Genomic DNA, 18062 nt, shown 5'->3' on the forward strand with positions numbered 1-18062 from the left:
CCTTATTTTTTGACCAAATATTGCAATTACGATTTGACTTGCGATTTAGATCAAAACACTTGGGTGAACTGTTGGAATCATGGGAATAGAATGACTATTCTAATTCTATAGATAGAATATAATAGTGGGCACTTTGAGTACAGTTTTGTTTGACATGACAACAAATAAAAAAGCCAGGGAGGAGTTATTGTGACAGGGTAGGAACCAAAGGGTTGGTCAGTGTTTCCTAATCTTTAGCAACTGTCAAGTATACTCCCTCTCCGGCCTCTAGGTCATCAGGCTGCTGATTATCCCGCACACCTGTCACCATCGTCAAGCGCCCCAGCGCCTCATAACACTCACTCCCTGTACTTGCTTCCCAACTCTCAGCGCACTCATTACAGAATAACACCTCACCTAAGGAACGCTTCAGGGAGTGTTTTTTGTTTTTTGTGCCACTGTAAATGACGTCGGGTCCGGGAGCCACTACAGGCCAGGCTCCCCTGCCTCCGCCGGCTAGTCAGTCTCTCATGCCTCAGCCGGATCGCTAGGCTCCCCTGCCTTAGCCGGCTCGTCGGGGCTTTCATGCCTCAGCCGGATCGCCAGACTCCCCTGCCTCAGCCGGCTCGTTGGGCTTTCATGCCTCTGCCGGATCGCCAGGCTCCCTGCTTCCACGTGCCCGTCAGGCTCTCATGCCTCAGCCGGACTGTCAGTTTCCAGCGCCCCAGCCGGCGTGACAGGTTCCCGCGCCTCAGCCGGCGTGACAGGTTCCCGCACCTCAGCAGGGGTGACCGGTCCTCTCCTGGTCCCCGGGTTCGTCCCCTTTGTCGGCGTCCTGCGGCTGGAGCCACGCATCGGGGGGAGGGGTACTGTCACGTATACTCCCTCTCTGGCCTCTAGGTCACCAGGCTGCTGATTATCCCGCACACCTGTCACCATCGTCAAGCGCTCCAGCGCCTCATAACACTCACTCCCTGTACTTGCTTCCCGACTCCCAGCGCACTCGTTACCGCAACATTAAATGTTTGCTCTTAGCAGTTTCATGTAGCTAACATTTTCATGCGGCGCTGACATGGCGTCAAATTCAAGATACAATAACAGTGTGAACAGTCTGCTACCACACCGGATGAAGAAGCGGAAAGAGCGCGGAGATGTGGAAATGGACAGCGAGGAAGAAGGAAAGGAGCTGAGTGTAGAGGGAAGCAGTGTGGTGAGGAAGAGTGGCATCAAGTACAAAAATATATGTAACCTGACGAGAGGAGAGTGAAGATGAATTAGCTGCGGTGGCTCCTTGAGTGACAGGGAGCGGGGCTCAGTCTGTGAGGAAAGCGGAATGGAGGGAGAGAGAGACTCAAGTAGCGGGCTAAACTATCAAAACGGACGCTACACGTGCCGTGGTAGCGTATCACATTTAACAAACAAAACATTGAAATACCGTCTTAGAAGGTAAAACCCAAACCGGTCCGTGCATCAATACCGGTATATAGTCAGATATGGTATACCACCCAGCCCTAGGAGACTGTGAAATGTCTGTCCAGTCCTCTAGCCCATACTCCTTGGTTTCTTGTGGAAACTGTTACCCTACTGCTTACACCCATCCAATCCTTTACCTGAGTGTGGAGGTGTTGCAGGGGGGTGTGAGGGGGGTTCGTCTGAGTTGGGAAAGACGTTCTCTCATACTCATGGTCAGCTCTGGAGCCAGACGCCACACGAAGATACAGCTGGAATAGACAACAGGCCATCAGACAGACACAGACATACAGACTCGCACACACACACACACACACACACACACACACACTAGGGCAGGGGTCATACCTGTCCCCAGACACAGAGATCAGATGTTTACAGTCGTTGGTGAACTTTATCCCAGTCACTATCTCTGAGAACAGGAGAAGAATCAATCAGCTGGCTGGTAGGTTGTTTTGATACTCTCTGTGTGTGTGTGTGTGTGTGTGTGTGTGTGTGTGTGTGTGTGTGTGTGTGTGTGTGTGTGTGTGTGTGTGTGTGTGTGTGTGTGTGTGTGTGTGTGTGTGTGTGTCATGGTCTGTTACCAGAGTGTCCAAACATGGTGGCCACACACACTCCAGAGCGGAAGTCAAAGATGCTGATGTTCTTATCGGAGCAGCTGGTGGCAACGTACTGACCAGACGGATCAGTCTGCACCTGCATGGGGAAAAACAGAACATAAAGGTTGAAACTAGTGGGGGGCACCAATATCGACAATTCAAATGATATCGATATCGTTTGATATCATTACGGAGCCAGGCATATCGTGATATCGGTTTATCCTTGCTGTAAATTACTATGTAAAAGAGCATACGTGACTGTTCCTGCAGGCACAAAATCATCTCACCCGGGTCTCAATTTAGCATAGTTATCTGCCTGCTGATGAGCCATCAACAGACTTTCCATTGTACTCAAACTGGGTGGGTAGGTTAAGCCCCCAGAACATTCACACCTGTGACCTGGCCCAATGGGCAAGCATGTTGTCTGAACGTCACAAATCCGTGGACGTGAAGTCCACACAGTTGCAATGTTATTTAGTCAAACCAAAATGATATCGACACATCTCTAGTTGAAACGTAACTATCGCAAGCTTCAAAAATACCTTCTTTGGGGAGCGGCAACAGGGAGCTGACATTTTTTATCTGTTTTTGACAGAGTTTTAGAGTTGAATGATACTAAACCTTAAGCAGGCTGCCGTCCTCAGTCTGTGAACCCTTGTAGAATGTCTTCTGTTTCCCATTGCTGATGTTGAAGATCCTGATGCATCGGTCCTGGCAGCCCACGGCAGCGTACTTACAGCTGGGCTCTACATCCATGTCGTACAGAGTGGTCTTCCTCACCACGTGGTGGGAACGCCTGAACTCTGTACCCCCGTCTGTCTGAGGGGGGAGAGAACAACAAAACCTCTGTGCCTCCGTCTGTCTGAGGGGGGGGGGGGGGGGGAGAACAACAAAACCTCTGTACCTCTGTCTGTCTGGGGGGGAACAACAAAACCTCTGTACCTCCGTCTGTCTGAGGTGGGGGGGGGGGGAGAGAGAACAACAAAACCTCTGTACCTCTGTCTGTCTGGGGGGGGGGGGGGGGGGGGGGGGCAACAAAACCCCTGTACCTCCGTCTGTCTGAGGGGGGGGGGGGGGGGGGGAGAACAACAAAACCTCTGTACCTCTGTCTGTCTGGGGGGGGGAGAACAACAACAACCTCTGTACCTCTGTCTGTCTGGGGGGGGGGGAGAACAACAAAACCTCTGTACCTCTGTCTGTCTGGGGGGGGGGGGAGAACAACAAAACCTCTGTACCTCCGTCTGTCTGGGGGGGGGCACAACAACCTCTGTACCTCCATCTGTCTGGGGGGGGGGGGGAGAACAACAACCTCTGTACCTCCGTCTGTCTGGGGGGGGGGGGGGGGGGGAGAACAACAAAACCTCTGTACCTCCATCTGTCTGAGGGGGGGGGCACAACAACCTCTGTACCTCCGTCTGTCTGGGGGGGGGGGGGAGAACAACAACCTCTGTACCTCCGTCTGTCTGGGGGGGGGGGGGGGGGGAGAACAACAAAACCTCTGTACCTCCGTCTGTCTGGGGGGGGGGAGAACAACAAAACCTCTGTACCTCTGTCTGTCTGGGGGGGGGGGGGAGAACAACAAAACCTCTGTACCTCCATCTGTCTGGGGGGGGGAACAACAAAACCTCTGTACCTCCGTCTGTCTGGGGGGGGAGAGAACAACAAAACCTCTGTACCTCCATCTGTCTGGGGGGGGGCACAACAACCTCTGTACCTCCGTCTGTCTGGGGGGGGGGGGGAGAACAACAAAACCTCTGTACCTCCATCTGTCTGAGGGGGGGGGCACAACAACCTCTGTACCTCCGTCTGTCTGGGGGGGGGGAGAACAACAACCTCTGTACCTCCGTCTGTCTGGGGGGGGGGAGAGAACAACAAAACCTCTGTACCTCCATCTGTCTGAGGGGGGGGGGCACAACAACCTCTGTACCTCCGTCTGTCTGGGGGGGGGGGGGAGAACAACAACCTTTGTACCTCCGTCTGTCTGGGGGGGGGGGGAGAACAACAAAACTTCTGTACCTCCGTCTGTCTGGGGGGGGAGAGAACAACAAAACCTCTGTACCTCCATCTGTCTGGGGGGGGGCACAACAACCTCTGTACCTCCGTCTGTCTGGGGGGGGGGGGGAGAACAACAACCTCTGTACCTCCGTCTGTCTGGGGGGGGGGGGGGGGGGGGAGAACAACAAAACCTCTGTACCTCCATCTGTCTGAGGGGGGGGGCACAACAACCTCTGTACCTCCGTCTGTCTGGGGGGGGGGGGAGAACAACAAAACCTCTGTACCTCCATCTGTCTGGGGGGGGGGGGGCACAACAACCTCTGTGCCTCCGTCTGTCTGGGGGGGGGGGGAAACAACAACCTCTGTACCTCCGTCTGTCTGGGGGGGGGGGGGGGGAGAAAAACAAAACCTCTGTACCTCCGTCTGTCTGGGGGGGGAGAACAACAAAACCTCTGTACCTCCGTCTGTCTGGGGGGGGGGGAGAACAACAAAACCTCTGTACCTCTGTCTGTCTGGGGGGGGAGAGAACAACAAAACCTCTGTACCTCTGTCTGTCTGGGGGGGGGAGAGAACAACAAAACCTCTGTACCTCAGTCTGTCTGGGGGGGGGGGAGAGAACAACAAAACCTCTGTACCTCCATCTGTCTGGGGGGGGGACAACAACAACAACCTCTGTTGGAGTTATCTAGCTTACTCTTGAACAATAATGTTAACGTCATCTTAAGGTATTCTACTCTCTATGCTCAGTGTCTGCAGTGCATGTACAAGCAGAGCTACGTTCCCTTATAGACGGTAACGGATGTTTATAAAACCAGATGAGGCCGTGTGCAATTTCTCTAAGTTAAATACCGACAGGCAGCCACTTGGTAAAAACAAAGAGCATGATAATAGATGGAACAGAGAGCACTGCCAGAGAAGATCAGATTGAGAGCGAGAGAGAGCGAGAGAGATCTATGTCAGTGTTTGTTTCCTAAACTGCCACTCGAATAATGTCTATTTACACTGGGAAAGATGCTAGCAGGAAGTTAACAAGACATTTTTGGGTCTGGAAATGGAACCCTGTCCCTGCGATGGACTCATGTTCCAGAACTTAACAGTGGTCCCAGCCCTCTATCCATTATCCTAACACGGACAATTGAAAGGGAAGGAGGAACGTATGAAGAGTGGATGATGATGATGACTGTTGTCTCTTATGGAAATGCTGAGATACTGAGAACCCAGTTAGTGACAAAACGTTGCATTTACAACAACTCAAATTTTGGACTTCTGTAATTGCAACGTGACACCCGAACGTGTTCCTTACCCTGTGTTTCCTGACTGAGTGTTCCTTACCCTGTGAGCCGTACGGAAGTAGATGCTCTTATCTGCTCCACAGCTGATCATCCTCACCTTGTTGTCATTGGCTGAGGGAGGAGAGGCAAAGTAACCCTAGCCATGAAAACAACCCCAGAGCTTTGACCATGACAAAGATCATACATACAGTACCCGTCTCCTACTATCAAACCCTACTACATAGACTGTGTCTGTTCTACATATGTTGACGTCCTGATAACGTCTCTCTCGCCGATGCCGGGAGGTTAAAGGTCGCTCACCAGCGAATCGGACAGCGGTGATGGACGAAGAGTGTTCGTCCAGGGTCTGGACTAGGCCGTAGTCTTTCTCAGCATCCAGGACGTGGATCAGGCGGTCGCGGCTAGCGGTGGCTAACAGCTTCAGACCCGTCTCTGGTTTAGAGTATTCCAGACACAGGATCTCTGAGTCATGGGCCTCCACCTTCTGAATCTCTGTCATACTGCTGAGGTCATGAACCCTGCAGAAGACACGCACGTGCATACGCACACATACACACACACACACATCAAACACACATCAAACACACACCCTGCACAGACATAACCAGCCTTCATTCCTATCCCATCCCCATTGCATTCTCTTCCCGTTCCGTACCTCAGCATCCCGTTGCGGTCTCCAGACGCCAGGTGTTTCCCATCGGGGCTGACACAGATGGTCCTAATGCCTGTCCTGGTCTCTGCTGTCTGACCGTCTGTCTTCTCTGTGCTAGCAGACACACTTCCCTCTGTTTCCACCAGGGCGGCGGTGTTTTCATCCATATAGATCACCTTCAACAAGTCCTGAGGGGTAGAGAGGTGGATGAAAAGGATGGCTGGAGTCCAACGGGGGTGAGGGAGAAAGATGAATCCCAGGAGCCAATACAGCAAGAGGGTTAACAGTTTATCTCAACACAATGCAGCTTTTTACATGCAGAGGCGGGTCGGTATCTACTAGAGTACACTGTTAAGTATTGGACACATACCTTACTGAGAACATTCTGCGTATGTGTGTGTCCCTGCCTCTCTGTACTCCACAGTCTGACAGTGTTGTCTGCTGAACAGCTGAGGAACTCTCCAGAAGACAGGCCAGACTCTGGGACCTCCGGGACCATCTGGAGAACAGAGAGGGGAGGAAGAACACATGGAGAAGGATGCGATGCTATTGTAAAGGAACACTCACTCTGCATCGTACTGAAGTACTTCCATATAGCCTCAACTACAGAGACACTTAATCATCTCTACAGCCCTCAAATATTACTCTGATATCTTGACATTTTACCTGTAGGTCCCAGACACAGGCGGCGTGGTAGAGGGCAGAATGCACCTTGCCTACCCTGTGGAGGTCCCTGACATCCCACACATACAGGCTGTGGTCGTTATACACACAGCTCAACCAATGACTGGCCGGGTCATAGGTCACTGCCACAGAGTCAGGGTAGCGGGCGGACATCTTGTTGGAGAACAGGTGGCTGATGGGAGAAAATAAGTAATGTGTGACTTATGTTAATGCATGGTGTACCAGGAGTAACCTGCTTCAGCTCCTAATATTGGTTGTAAAACAGGGTTGTGAAGATGCCCCTAGAAACTGATCTAAGGTTAGTTTCGTATTCCCCCACCTTAATAGTTAAGGTTATCATTGGGAAGGGTAAGCTGATCCTAGATCTATACCAGGGTAACTTCTACCCAGAGGTGTGGGTGTGTGTCACACCTGGCCTGTGTGATGCTGGACACGTCAGTGCCAAGGTGGTGTGGTCTTGGCAGGGTACAGATGAACCCCAGGTCAGCAGGGCTGAAGGCTCGCACCATCCCATCAGCAAAGCCACAGAAGATCAGCTCCTCTGACACACACAGAGACCCGGCCACACTGGTCTACGGGGACAGGAAGAGATCAATCAACCAATCAGTCGTCCAATGAATCAATCGATAACATTAAAGAGTGACTTGGAGGTGCTTCTCAGACACAGAGATTGACATTGCTACGCACGGTCTACAGAGGACAGGAAGTCATGCAACAGAGAAAATCGAGTGTCAAGGACCCAAGGATCCAGTCAGTAATGATCTAGGTTACATATCTACACTCAATTTCCTGGCCTCACTCCTGGATGGACTTGGATGGACAAAGGTGTTCCCATTGAAAGTATCTCAAACGCATCCCTTCCCTGTCCCCAACCCTAATCTCTCTGTGATCCCCTTACTGCTGGCAGGACACAGGGGACACACAGACCGCAACAGAGCCTTCAGTTGGACAGAGTCCATACCAAAGACAGACACGAACTCCTTTCCCTCCACAGACACACGCCGGCCATTTCCTAACACGGGGCCATCTGTTAACAGTCCAAAGGCACCTTCACACTCCTATGTCAGTGACTCACCCATAGGCCCATCCATCTGTCAGTCACTCGCCCATAGGCCCACCCATTTGTCAGTGACTCACCCATAGGCCCATCCATCTGTCAGTGACTCACCCGTAAGTCCACCCACTTGTCCAGCATCCTCTTGGGGTTGAACTCACAGAGCAGGCCGGAGGAGGTGATACAGAAGGTGCTTTCGGCCTTAGAGCCCCGCCCACACGCCACATCACAAAAAAAGTTGTTCCTCAGCTCCCCCAGGAGCCCAGAGCGCCCCAGCAGAGGTACAGGTGTACTGGCCTGCACAGACACAACAGAAACACTAGTGTTATTAGTATTAGACTTAGTTTCAGGAGCCGAGAGCCCCCCAGCAGAGGGACTGGAGCACTGGGCTGTAGAGAGAAATGCAGTGAGTTAGTTATGTAAAATGCAATGAGTAACAAGAGTTAGCCATTCTGTTATTCCACTCACAATCAGTAGCATTAGCCTGCACAGAAACCCAAGAAACAGAGATGAAAGTACCTTGATAGATTTGGAGTGGTCCAGGTACCAGAACTTGACGTGTCTGTTCCCTGCTGTCACAAAGTAGGAGCTATCCTCAGAGAAGGACACTGCTGTCACCTTACTGGACACCTTGTTAGCAGCAATTATTGTGTTCTTCTGCAACCACAACAAAAACACAAAATGTATGAGGGCAGTAACTATAGGAGTATAGACCCTGTGGCAGTTACACAAGCAGAAGGGCAGATAATAGTGATGTTGCTGTCTCTGGGGCAGTGGCTACAGCAGAAGGGCAGATAATAGTGATGTTGCTGTCTCTGGGGCAGTGGTTGTAGCAGAAGGGCAGATAATAGTGATGTTGCTGTCTCTGGGGCAGTGGCTGTAGCAGAAGGGCAGATAATAGTGATGTTGCTGTCTCTGGGGCAGTGGCTATAGCAGAAGGGCAGATAATAGTGATGTTGCTGTCTCTGGGGCAGTGGCTATAGCAGAAGGGTAGATAATAGTGATGTTGCTGTCTCTGGGGCAGTGGCTATAGCAGAAGGGCAGATAATAGTGATGTTGCTGTCTCTGGGGCAGTGGCTACAGCAGAAGGGCAGATAATAGTGATGTTGCTGTCTCTGGGGCAGTGGCTATAGCAGAAGGGTAGATAATAGTGATGTTGCTGTCTCTGGGGCAGTGGCTATAGCAGAAGGGCAGATAATAGTGATGTTGCTGTCTCTGGGGCAGTGGCTGTAGCAGAAGGGCAGATAATAGTGATGTTGCTGTCTCTGGGGCAGTGGCTATAGCAGAAGGGCAGATAATAGTGATGTTGCTGTCTCTGGGGCAGTGGCTATAGCAGAAGGGCAGATAATAGTGATGTTGCTGTCTCTGGGGCAGTGGCTATAGCAGAAGGGCAGGTAATAGTGATGTTGCTGTCTCTGGGGCAGTGGCTATAGCAGAAGGGCAGATAATAGTGATGTTGCTGTCTCTGGGGCAGTGGCTATAGCAGGAGGGCAGATAATAGTGATGTTGCTGTCTCTGGGGCAGTGGTTGTAGCAGAAGGGCAGATAATAGTGATGTTGCTGTCTCTGGGGCAGTGGCTATAGCAGAAGGGCAGATAATAGTGATGTTGCTGTCTCTGGGGCAGTGGCTATAGCAGAAGGGCAGATCATAGTGATGTTGCTGTCTCTGGGGCAGTGGCTATAGCAGGAGGGCAGATAATAGTGATGTTGCTGTCTCTGGGGCAGTGGCTATAGCAGAAGGGTAGATAATAGTGATGTTGCTGTCTCTGGGGCAGTGGCTGTAGCAGAAGGGCAGATAATAGTGATGTTGCTGTCTCTGGGGCAGTGGCTATAGCAGAAGGGCAGATAATAGTGATGTTGCTGTCTCTGGGGCAGTGGCTATAGCAGAAGGGTAGATAATAGTGATGTTGCTGTCTCTGGGGCAGTGGCTGTAGCAGAAGGGCAGATAATAGTGATGTTGCTGTCTCTGGGGCAGTGGCTATAGCAGAAGGGCAGATAATAGTGATGTTGCTGTCTCTGGGGCAGTGGCTGTAGCAGAAGGGCAGATAATAGTGATGTTGCTGTCTCTGGGGCAGTGGCTGTAGCAGAAGGGCAGATAATAGTGATGTTGCTGTCTCTGGGGCAGTGGCTATAGCAGAAGGGCAGATAATAGTGATGTTGCTGTCTCTGGGGCAGTGGCTGTAGCAGAAGGGCAGATAATAGTGATGTTGCTGTCTCTGGGGCAGTGGCTGTAGCAGAAGGGCAGATAATAGTGATGTTGCTGTCTCTGGGGCAGTGGCTATAGCAGAAGGGCAGATAATAGTGATGTTGCTGTCTCTGGGGCAGTGGCTATAGCAGAAGGGCAGATAATAGTGATGTTGCTGTCTCTGGGGCAGTGGCTATAGCAGAAGGGCAGGTAATAGTGATGTTGCTGTCTCTGGGGCAGTGGCTATAGCAGAAGGGCAGATAATAGTGATGTTGCTGTCTCTGGGGCAGTGGCTATAGCAGGAGGGCAGATAATAGTGATGTTGCTGTCTCTGGGGCAGTGGTTGTAGCAGAAGGGCAGATAATAGTGATGTTGCTGTCTCTGGGGTAGTGGCTATAGCAGAAGGGCAGATAATAGTGATGTTGCTGTCTCTGGGGCAGTGGCTATAGCAGAAGGGCAGATCATAGTGATGTTGCTGTCTCTGGGGCAGTGGCTATAGCAGGAGGGCAGATAATAGTGATGTTGCTGTCTCTGGGGCAGTGGCTGTAGCAGAAGGGCAGATAATAGTGATGTTGCTGTCTCTGGGGCAGTGGCTGTAGCAGAAGGGTAGATAATAGTGATGTTGCTGTCTCTGGGGCAGTGGCTATAGCAGGAGGGCAGATAATAGTGATGTTGCTGTCTCTGGGACAGTGGCTACAGCAGAAGGGCAGATAATAGTGATGTTGCTGTCTCTGGGGCAGTGGCTATAGCAGAAGGGCAGATAATAGTGATGTTGCTGTCTCTGGGGCAGTGGCTATAGCAGAAGGGTAGATAATAGTGATGTTGCTGTCTCTGGGGCAGTGGCTGTAGCAGAAGGGCAGATAATAGTGATGTTGCTGTCTCTGGGGCAGTGGCTATAGCAGAAGGGCAGATAATAGTGATGTTGCTGTCTCTGGGGCAGTGGCTATAGCAGAAGGGTAGATAATAGTGATGTTGCTGTCTCTGGGGCAGTGGCTGTAGCAGAAGGGCAGATAATAGTGATGTTGCTGTCTCTGGGGCAGTGGCTATAGCAGAAGGGCAGATAATAGTGATGTTGCTGTCTCTGGGGCAGTGGCTGTAGCAGAAGGGCAGATAATAGTGATGTTGCTGTCTCTGGGGCAGTGGCTGTAGCAGAAGGGCAGATAATAGTGATGTTGCTGTCTCTGGGGCAGTGGCTATAGCAGAAGGGCAGATAATAGTGATGTTGCTGTCTCTGGGGCAGTGGCTGTAGCAGAAGGGCAGATAATAGTGATGTTGCTGTCTCTGGGGCAGTGGCTGTAGCAGAAGGGCAGATAATAGTGATGTTGCTGTCTCTGGGGCAGTGGCTATAGCAGAAGGGTAGATAATAGTGATGTTGCTGTCTCTGGGGCAGTGGCTATAGCAGAAGGGTAGATAATAGTGATGTTGCTGTCTCTGGGACAGTGGCTATAGCAGAAGGGTAGATAATAGTGATGTTGCTGTCTCTGGGGCAGTGGCTATAGCAGAAGGGTAGATAATAGTGATGTTGCTGTCTCTGGGGCAGTGGCTACAGCAGAAGGGCAGATAATAGTGATGTTGCTGTCTCTGGGGCAGTGGCTATAGCAGAAGGGTAGATAATAGTGATGTTGCTGTCTCTGGGGCAGTGGCTACAGCAGAAGGGCAGATAATAGTGATGTTGCTGTCTCTGGGGCAGTGGCTATAGCAGAAGGGTAGATAATAGTGATGTTGCTGTCTCTGGGGCAGTGGCTATAGCAGAAGGGTAGATAATAGTGATGTTGCTGTCTCTGGGGCAGTGGCTGTAGCAGAAGGGCAGATAATAGTGATGTTGCTGTCTCTGGGGCAGTGGCTATAGCAGAAGGGCAGATAATAGTGATGTTGCTGTCTCTGGGGCAGTGGCTATAGCAGAAGGGTAGATAATAGTGATGTTGCTGTCTCTGGGGCAGTGGCTGTAGCAGAAGGGCAGATAATAGTGATGTTGCTGTCTCTGGGGCAGTGGCTATAGCAGAAGGGCAGATAATAGTGATGTTGCTGTCTCTGGGGCAGTGGCTGTAGCAGAAGGGCAGATAATAGTGATGTTGCTGTCTCTGGGGCAGTGGCTGTAGCAGAAGGGCAGATAATAGTGATGTTGCTGTCTCTGGGGCAGTGGCTATAGCAGAAGGGCAGATAATAGTGATGTTGCTGTCTCTGGGGCAGTGGCTGTAGCAGAAGGGCAGATAATAGTGATGTTGCTGTCTCTGGGGCAGTGGCTGTAGCAGAAGGGCAGATAATAGTGATGTTGCTGTCTCTGGGGCAGTGGCTATAGCAGAAGGGTAGATAATAGTGATGTTGCTGTCTCTGGGGCAGTGGCTATAGCAGAAGGGTAGATAATAGTGATGTTGCTGTCTCTGGGGCAGTGGCTACAGCAGAAGGGCAGATAATAGTGATGTTGCTGTCTCTGGGGCAGTGGCTATAGCAGAAGGGTAGATAATAGTGATGTTGCTGTCTCTGGGGCAGTGGCTACAGCAGAAGGGCAGATAATAGTGATGTTGCTGTCTCTGGGGCAGTGGCTATAGCAGAAGGGTAGATAATAGTGATGTTGCTGTCTCTGGGGCAGTGGCTATAGCAGAAGGGCAGATAATAGTGATGTTGCTGTCTCTGGGGCAGTGGCTATAGCAGAAGGGCAGATAATAGTGATGTTGCTGTCTCTGGGGCAGTGGCTGTAGCAGAAGGGCAGATAATAGTGATGTTGCTGTCTCTGGGGCAGTGGCTATAGCAGAAGGGTAGATAATAGTGATGTTGCTGTCTCTGGGGCAGTGGCTATAGCAGAAGGGCAGATAATAGTGATGTTGCTGTCTCTGGGGCAGTGGCTATAGCAGAAGGGTAGATAATAGTGATGTTGCTGTCTCTGGGGCAGTGGCTGTAGCAGAAGGGTAGATAATAGTGATGTTACTGTCTCTGGGGCAGTGGCTATAGCAGAAGGGCAGATAATAGTGATGTTGCTGTCTCTGGGGCAGTGGCTATAGCAGAAGGGTAGATAATAGTGATGTTGCTGTCTCTGGGGCAGTGGCTGTAGCAGAAGGGTAGATAATAGTGATGTTGCTGTCTCTGGGGCAGTGGCTGTAGCAGAAGGGTAGATAATAGTGATGTTGCTGTCTCTGGGGCAGTGGCTATAGCAGGAGGGCAGATAATAGTGATGTTGCTGTCTCTGGGGCAGTGGCTATAGCAGAAGGGCAGATAATAGTGATGTTGCTGTCTCTGGGGCAGTGGCTATAGCAGAAGGGTAGATAATAGTGATGTTGCTGTCTCTGGGGCAGTGGCTGTAGCAGAAGGGTAGATAATAGTGATGTTGCTGTCTCTGGGGCAGTGGCTGTAGCAGAAGGGTAGATAATAGTGATGTTGCTGTCTCTGGGGCAGTGGCTATAGCAGGAGGGCAGATAATAGTGATGTTGCTGTCTCTGGGGCAGTGGCTATAGCAGAAGGGCAGATAATAGTGATGTTGCTGTCTCTGGGGCAGTGGCTATAGCAGAAGGGCAGACAATAGTGATGTTGCTGTCTCTGGGGCAGTGGCTATAGCAGAAGGGCAGATAATAGTGATGTTGCTGTCTCTGGGGCAGTGGCTATAGCAGGAGGGCAGATAATAGTGATGTTGCTGTCTCTGGGGCAGTGGCTATAGCAGAAGGGCAGATAATAGTGATGTTGCTGTCTCTGGGGCAGTGGCTATAGCAGAAGGGTAGATAATAGTGATGTTGCTGTCTCTGGGGCAGTGGCTATAGCAGAAGGGCAGACAATAGTGATGTTGCTGTCTCTGGGGCAGTGGCTATAGCAGAAGGGCAGACAATATTGGCTCATAGAAAGGTCACACGGGGCAGATGAGAATTTCATTTGTTGACAGAAAGGTGACATTGGGCAACTTAAGTAAGATGCCTATTGGCCAGAGGCTGCTGGCGTACCTTCCATGCCCATACGTGGACCATCATGTCGTGCTGGTAACCCACGCTGACGATGTATTTACTGTTGGGAGAGAAGGCCACACAGGATACGCCATACTTATGTTCCTGCAGCTCTGCCACCTGCCGAAACTCACACACCTCCCAAACACGCACCGCAGGCAGGTGACCCGACTGGGAGGGGGATGGAGTGCGAGAACGAGAGAAGGGGAGATAGATGGAGAGAAGGGGAGAGAGAGATAAAGTCACAGTGAGATTACACATGCTGTGTCCGCCACAATCCACTCAGTCTGAACCATTTCACACACTATCAAAAGGGTCAAAAGGTTGTTACTTGAATGTGACTGTGCCCAGGTCAGAGTTCAGGACAAGGTCGACTGAGGATACAGGGACTCTATGAAAAACACTGTCTGTGGATCAGCTCCTCTGTGTGTGCGTGTGTGTGTGTGTGTTATCAGATCGTCCTCTCACCCTAGTTTTTATCCTACTGATTGTTCTGCTTCTGTAACAGATCCATCATTGCTTCCATAGTAAGGGACTCAAATCAATATAATGACAGAGTAGATCAGTGATATTCTAGTCTTTAACCATGACCCAAAAGAAAAGGAAATGTAGGAAGGATTCAAATGAGATACCTTCCTCAATAACCAATAATAACGTATTCCCCCACCCTAATGGTTAAGGTTAGCATTGGGAAGGGTAAACTGATCCTAGATCTCTACCTAAGGGTAACTTCTACCCAGAGAGGGGTGTGTGTGTGTGTGTGTGTGTGTGTGTGTGTGTGTGTGTGTGTGTGTGTGTATGTGCGTGTGTAACCAACAGCAGACTTATGAACACGGTACTTGGTACTTTGACCCCTGCTGCTATGGCAACTCTGAAGGGATCACCTATTTACAGCGAGAGGGATTTATTTCGGCTCTGATTGGCTAGCTGGGATTAGGCTAACGTCGAGCCACATGAGCTAATCTGGAGCTAGAACATTACCACACCTACGGTACAACCGCACTACAACACAGGGAGATATTCAATCAAACCCACTAACCATCTTTTGAGGATTAAAATCAGAGAGAGAGAGAGAGAGAGAAAGAACTCACCTCTCCTGTGACCAAGTATTTGCCATCGGGAGAGAAGGACAGAGCTGTGATAGTTTTCCTGTTAAAAGAGAGAAGAGTATTCTGTGGTTACAGTCATACATGTATCAGTGGGTGTTTAGGGGATGAGTAGAGGATGATTAGCGGATGAATAGGTAATGAGTAGGATGGTGATTAGGGGTTGGTAGTGTGAGTGAGTAATGTCTCACCTGGATGTATTCAGGATGTGGTGCTGTCTGTTCTTCTTGGGGTTCAGCAGGACCACCACACAGCTACAGAGCAGGAGAAAAACACCAGGGTTACACATCAGGAATCACTACTGTAACTACAGTGTAATTACACTGTATCCTCTCATTAAAGTCGACCATCGTCTTATGCACTTTATCGGCCGCTGAGTAATATGTGGCTGCAGAATAATAATTACGTGATATAAGGGCAATTTGCATTTCCAAAAAGGCAGTGAGGAATATGGCATTAACTGTGAATACTTATGTAAATAACATATTTCTGTATTTCATTTTCCAAGAAATTTGCAACCATTTCTAAAAACATGTTTTCACTTTGCCATTATGGGGTATTGTGAGAGGATAGATTTGGGGGAAAAAATCTATTTCATAAATGTTTTATTCAGGCTGTAACACAACAAAATGTGGAATAAGTCAAGGGGTATGAACACTTTCTGAAGGCACTGTATGTGACAATAGCGACCCAACAGGGGTGTTGGTTACCTAACAGGCTTTCGAAGGGCTGTTTGTTCCGTGTTCTGCAACAACGCTTCTCTTAATCCTGAATATATAATATGTAAAGCAGTGTTACCACTGTTAAAGCTTCCACTGATCCTAAACAGAATCTCTAAGCCTGTCCTGATAATCATGTGAACCTCTATGAGCTTCTAACCGGACTGCCATTCAAATCAGATACCGGAGTCCCTGTCATAATGTGTGCCTATCACTTCCTGCTATCATCACTTCCTGGTCACAGAGAATGTGGGGGTGTAAATTATGACAGGACACCCTGGCCGCTAATTAAGACAGGACATGCTGGCAGCTATGTGAAACAGCTATGTGTGAACCACGTCCCTGGCCTATTAAGTGTGCCAGGAGTTTAAAATAGAGGAGCGGAGGAGGATTGGCAAAGGTATGAACAATGGCACACACACACACAGTCCTTGGCGCAGAGCTAGTCCAAGGACCTAATTCTCTTGTTGTTCCAGACATTGGCCTAATTAATACGGTTATGACAGAGGCTTTTAGGAAGCATGACCTACTTACTGCATTTCTCCTTCTGTTTACTGTTTCTGCTTACAGGCAGACAGAGTCCGCAGCAACTCTGAGAAATGCTGATCTGGACTAAATACTCCATTCGTTCATCCCTCGAGCCCCATCCCATCTTAGCTTGGACGTATTCAGCACTGCTAATGTTGAACAAGGACCTTACATAGTCTGCATGATGGAACAGCGACTCTGTGTACAGCACAGTTAAAGCACCACGTAGGGAATGAGAGTAGAGTATTACAGAGCAATCTTGATGAGCTTTAAAAAGGGCAGTGTAGTCCAAAAAAGTGATTTGAATGATTTTGTAATTATATTTTGACACTATGAGGTTGAAATAACACTCTGAAGTTGTGAAAATTATGATAATGCCCTTTAGGTGCAAGAGCTTTTTTTTTTTTTTTTTACTGGAATTTCAGCCTGTTTTTGGCCCACAGCATGACATCACAATCTGATCTGATTATTCTGACCAATCATCTTTTATTTGCATAGAGTCTAGATGATCCTATCCTCCAATCAGGGTTGTGTATGTAAATATATTTAATTTGTATTGACACGCCCACACAATCAGACTGAGCATTTCAATGGCAAAAGGAGGCTCAGGGAAATAAATGATAAAAATACATATTTGGAGTTATTTTCATGAAATAAACACACACAATGATTTAAGACATACATTGATGATTAAAAAAAACACATTAAAAAGAATGCATGGGGGCTTTAACATTAATTGTTGAGCACAGTCAGATCATAGTAGAAAAAAAAACACACAGATACCACAAACAGTGCTTAATAAGCTTTCGGGTTTCATTGTAGTGTGACAATGACAAAACAATCTCTCTCCGAATCTCTTTTATTTACAAGTAGTCACGCACGCATGCACCAGACCTGAGTTCAAATGTATGTGTTTTTGAGTAAATACTTGAGTATTTCAATGGTTATTTGTAAAAAATAAATAATAATAATAAATAGTGATAGTCTACCAAATTGTACTTTTAAATGTAAATACTTATTTTAAATACTATACTGAACAAAAATAGGAAACGCAACATGCAACAATTTCAACAATTTTACTGAGTTACAGTTCATATGAGGAAATCAGTCAATCAAAATAAATAAATTAGGCCCTAATCTATGGATTTCACATGAATGGGCAGGGGAGCAGCCATGGATGGGCATAGGCCCACCCACTGGGGAGCCAGGCCCAGCCAGTCAGAATTAGTTTTTCCACACAAAAGGGATTTATTACAGACAGAAATACTCCACAGGTTCATCAGCTGTCTGGGTGTCTGGTCTCAGATGATGCAGCACGTGAAGAAGCCAGATGTGGAGGTCCTGGGCTGGCATGGTTACATGTGGTCTGCAATTGTAAAGCCAGTTGGACATACTGCCAAATTCTCTAAAACGACATTGGATTCGGTTTATGGTAGAGAAATGAACATTAAATTCTCTGGCAACAGCTCTGGTGGACAGTCCTGCAGTCGGCATGCCAATTGCACGCTCCCTCAAAACTTAAGACATCTGTGGCATTGTGTTGTGTAACAAAACTGCACATTTTAGAGTGTCCTTTTATTGTCCCCAGCACAAGGTGCACCTGTGTAATGACCATGCTGTTTAATCAGCTTCTTGATATGCCACATCTGTCAGATGGATGGATTATCTTGGCAAAAGAGAAATGCTCACTAACAGAGATGTAAACTAATTTGTGCACAACATTTGAGAGAAATAAGCTTTTTGTGCATATGGAACATTTCTGGGATCTTTTATTTCAGCTCATGAAACATGGGACCAAAACTTTACATGTTGCATTATATTTTTCTTCAGTAAAAATACCTGAGTTAAATTAATGGGAATCTATTTGAGTATTT

General features: G+C 48.9%; 1 protein-coding gene across 1 annotated transcript in view; it reads right to left on the reverse strand.

The window, feature by feature from the left end:
• Window positions 1-669: 669 nt before the first annotated feature.
• Window positions 670-18062, reverse strand: part of LOC120023934 (mitogen-activated protein kinase-binding protein 1-like) — a 28098-nt gene continuing 10705 nt past the window's right edge. The window contains exons 3-18 of the mRNA XM_038968037.1: window positions 15133-15195; window positions 14927-14984; window positions 13836-14006; window positions 8245-8382; window positions 7840-8022; window positions 7083-7243; window positions 6654-6843; window positions 6358-6486; window positions 5991-6175; window positions 5636-5853; window positions 5376-5446; window positions 2670-2867; window positions 2034-2145; window positions 1798-1861; window positions 1590-1700; window positions 670-820 (exon numbers count right to left, since the gene is read on the reverse strand). Of these exons, the coding sequence (XP_038823965.1) occupies window positions 670-820; window positions 1590-1700; window positions 1798-1861; window positions 2034-2145; window positions 2670-2867; window positions 5376-5446; window positions 5636-5853; window positions 5991-6175; window positions 6358-6486; window positions 6654-6843; window positions 7083-7243; window positions 7840-8022; window positions 8245-8382; window positions 13836-14006; window positions 14927-14984; window positions 15133-15195 (2203 nt within the window). The remainder of the gene's footprint in view (window positions 821-1589; window positions 1701-1797; window positions 1862-2033; window positions 2146-2669; window positions 2868-5375; window positions 5447-5635; window positions 5854-5990; window positions 6176-6357; window positions 6487-6653; window positions 6844-7082; window positions 7244-7839; window positions 8023-8244; window positions 8383-13835; window positions 14007-14926; window positions 14985-15132; window positions 15196-18062) is intronic.

Source organism: Salvelinus namaycush, chromosome 29 (assembly GCF_016432855.1).
Source record: "Salvelinus namaycush isolate Seneca chromosome 29, SaNama_1.0, whole genome shotgun sequence".
Classification (NCBI taxonomy): domain Eukaryota; kingdom Metazoa; phylum Chordata; class Actinopteri; order Salmoniformes; family Salmonidae; genus Salvelinus; species Salvelinus namaycush.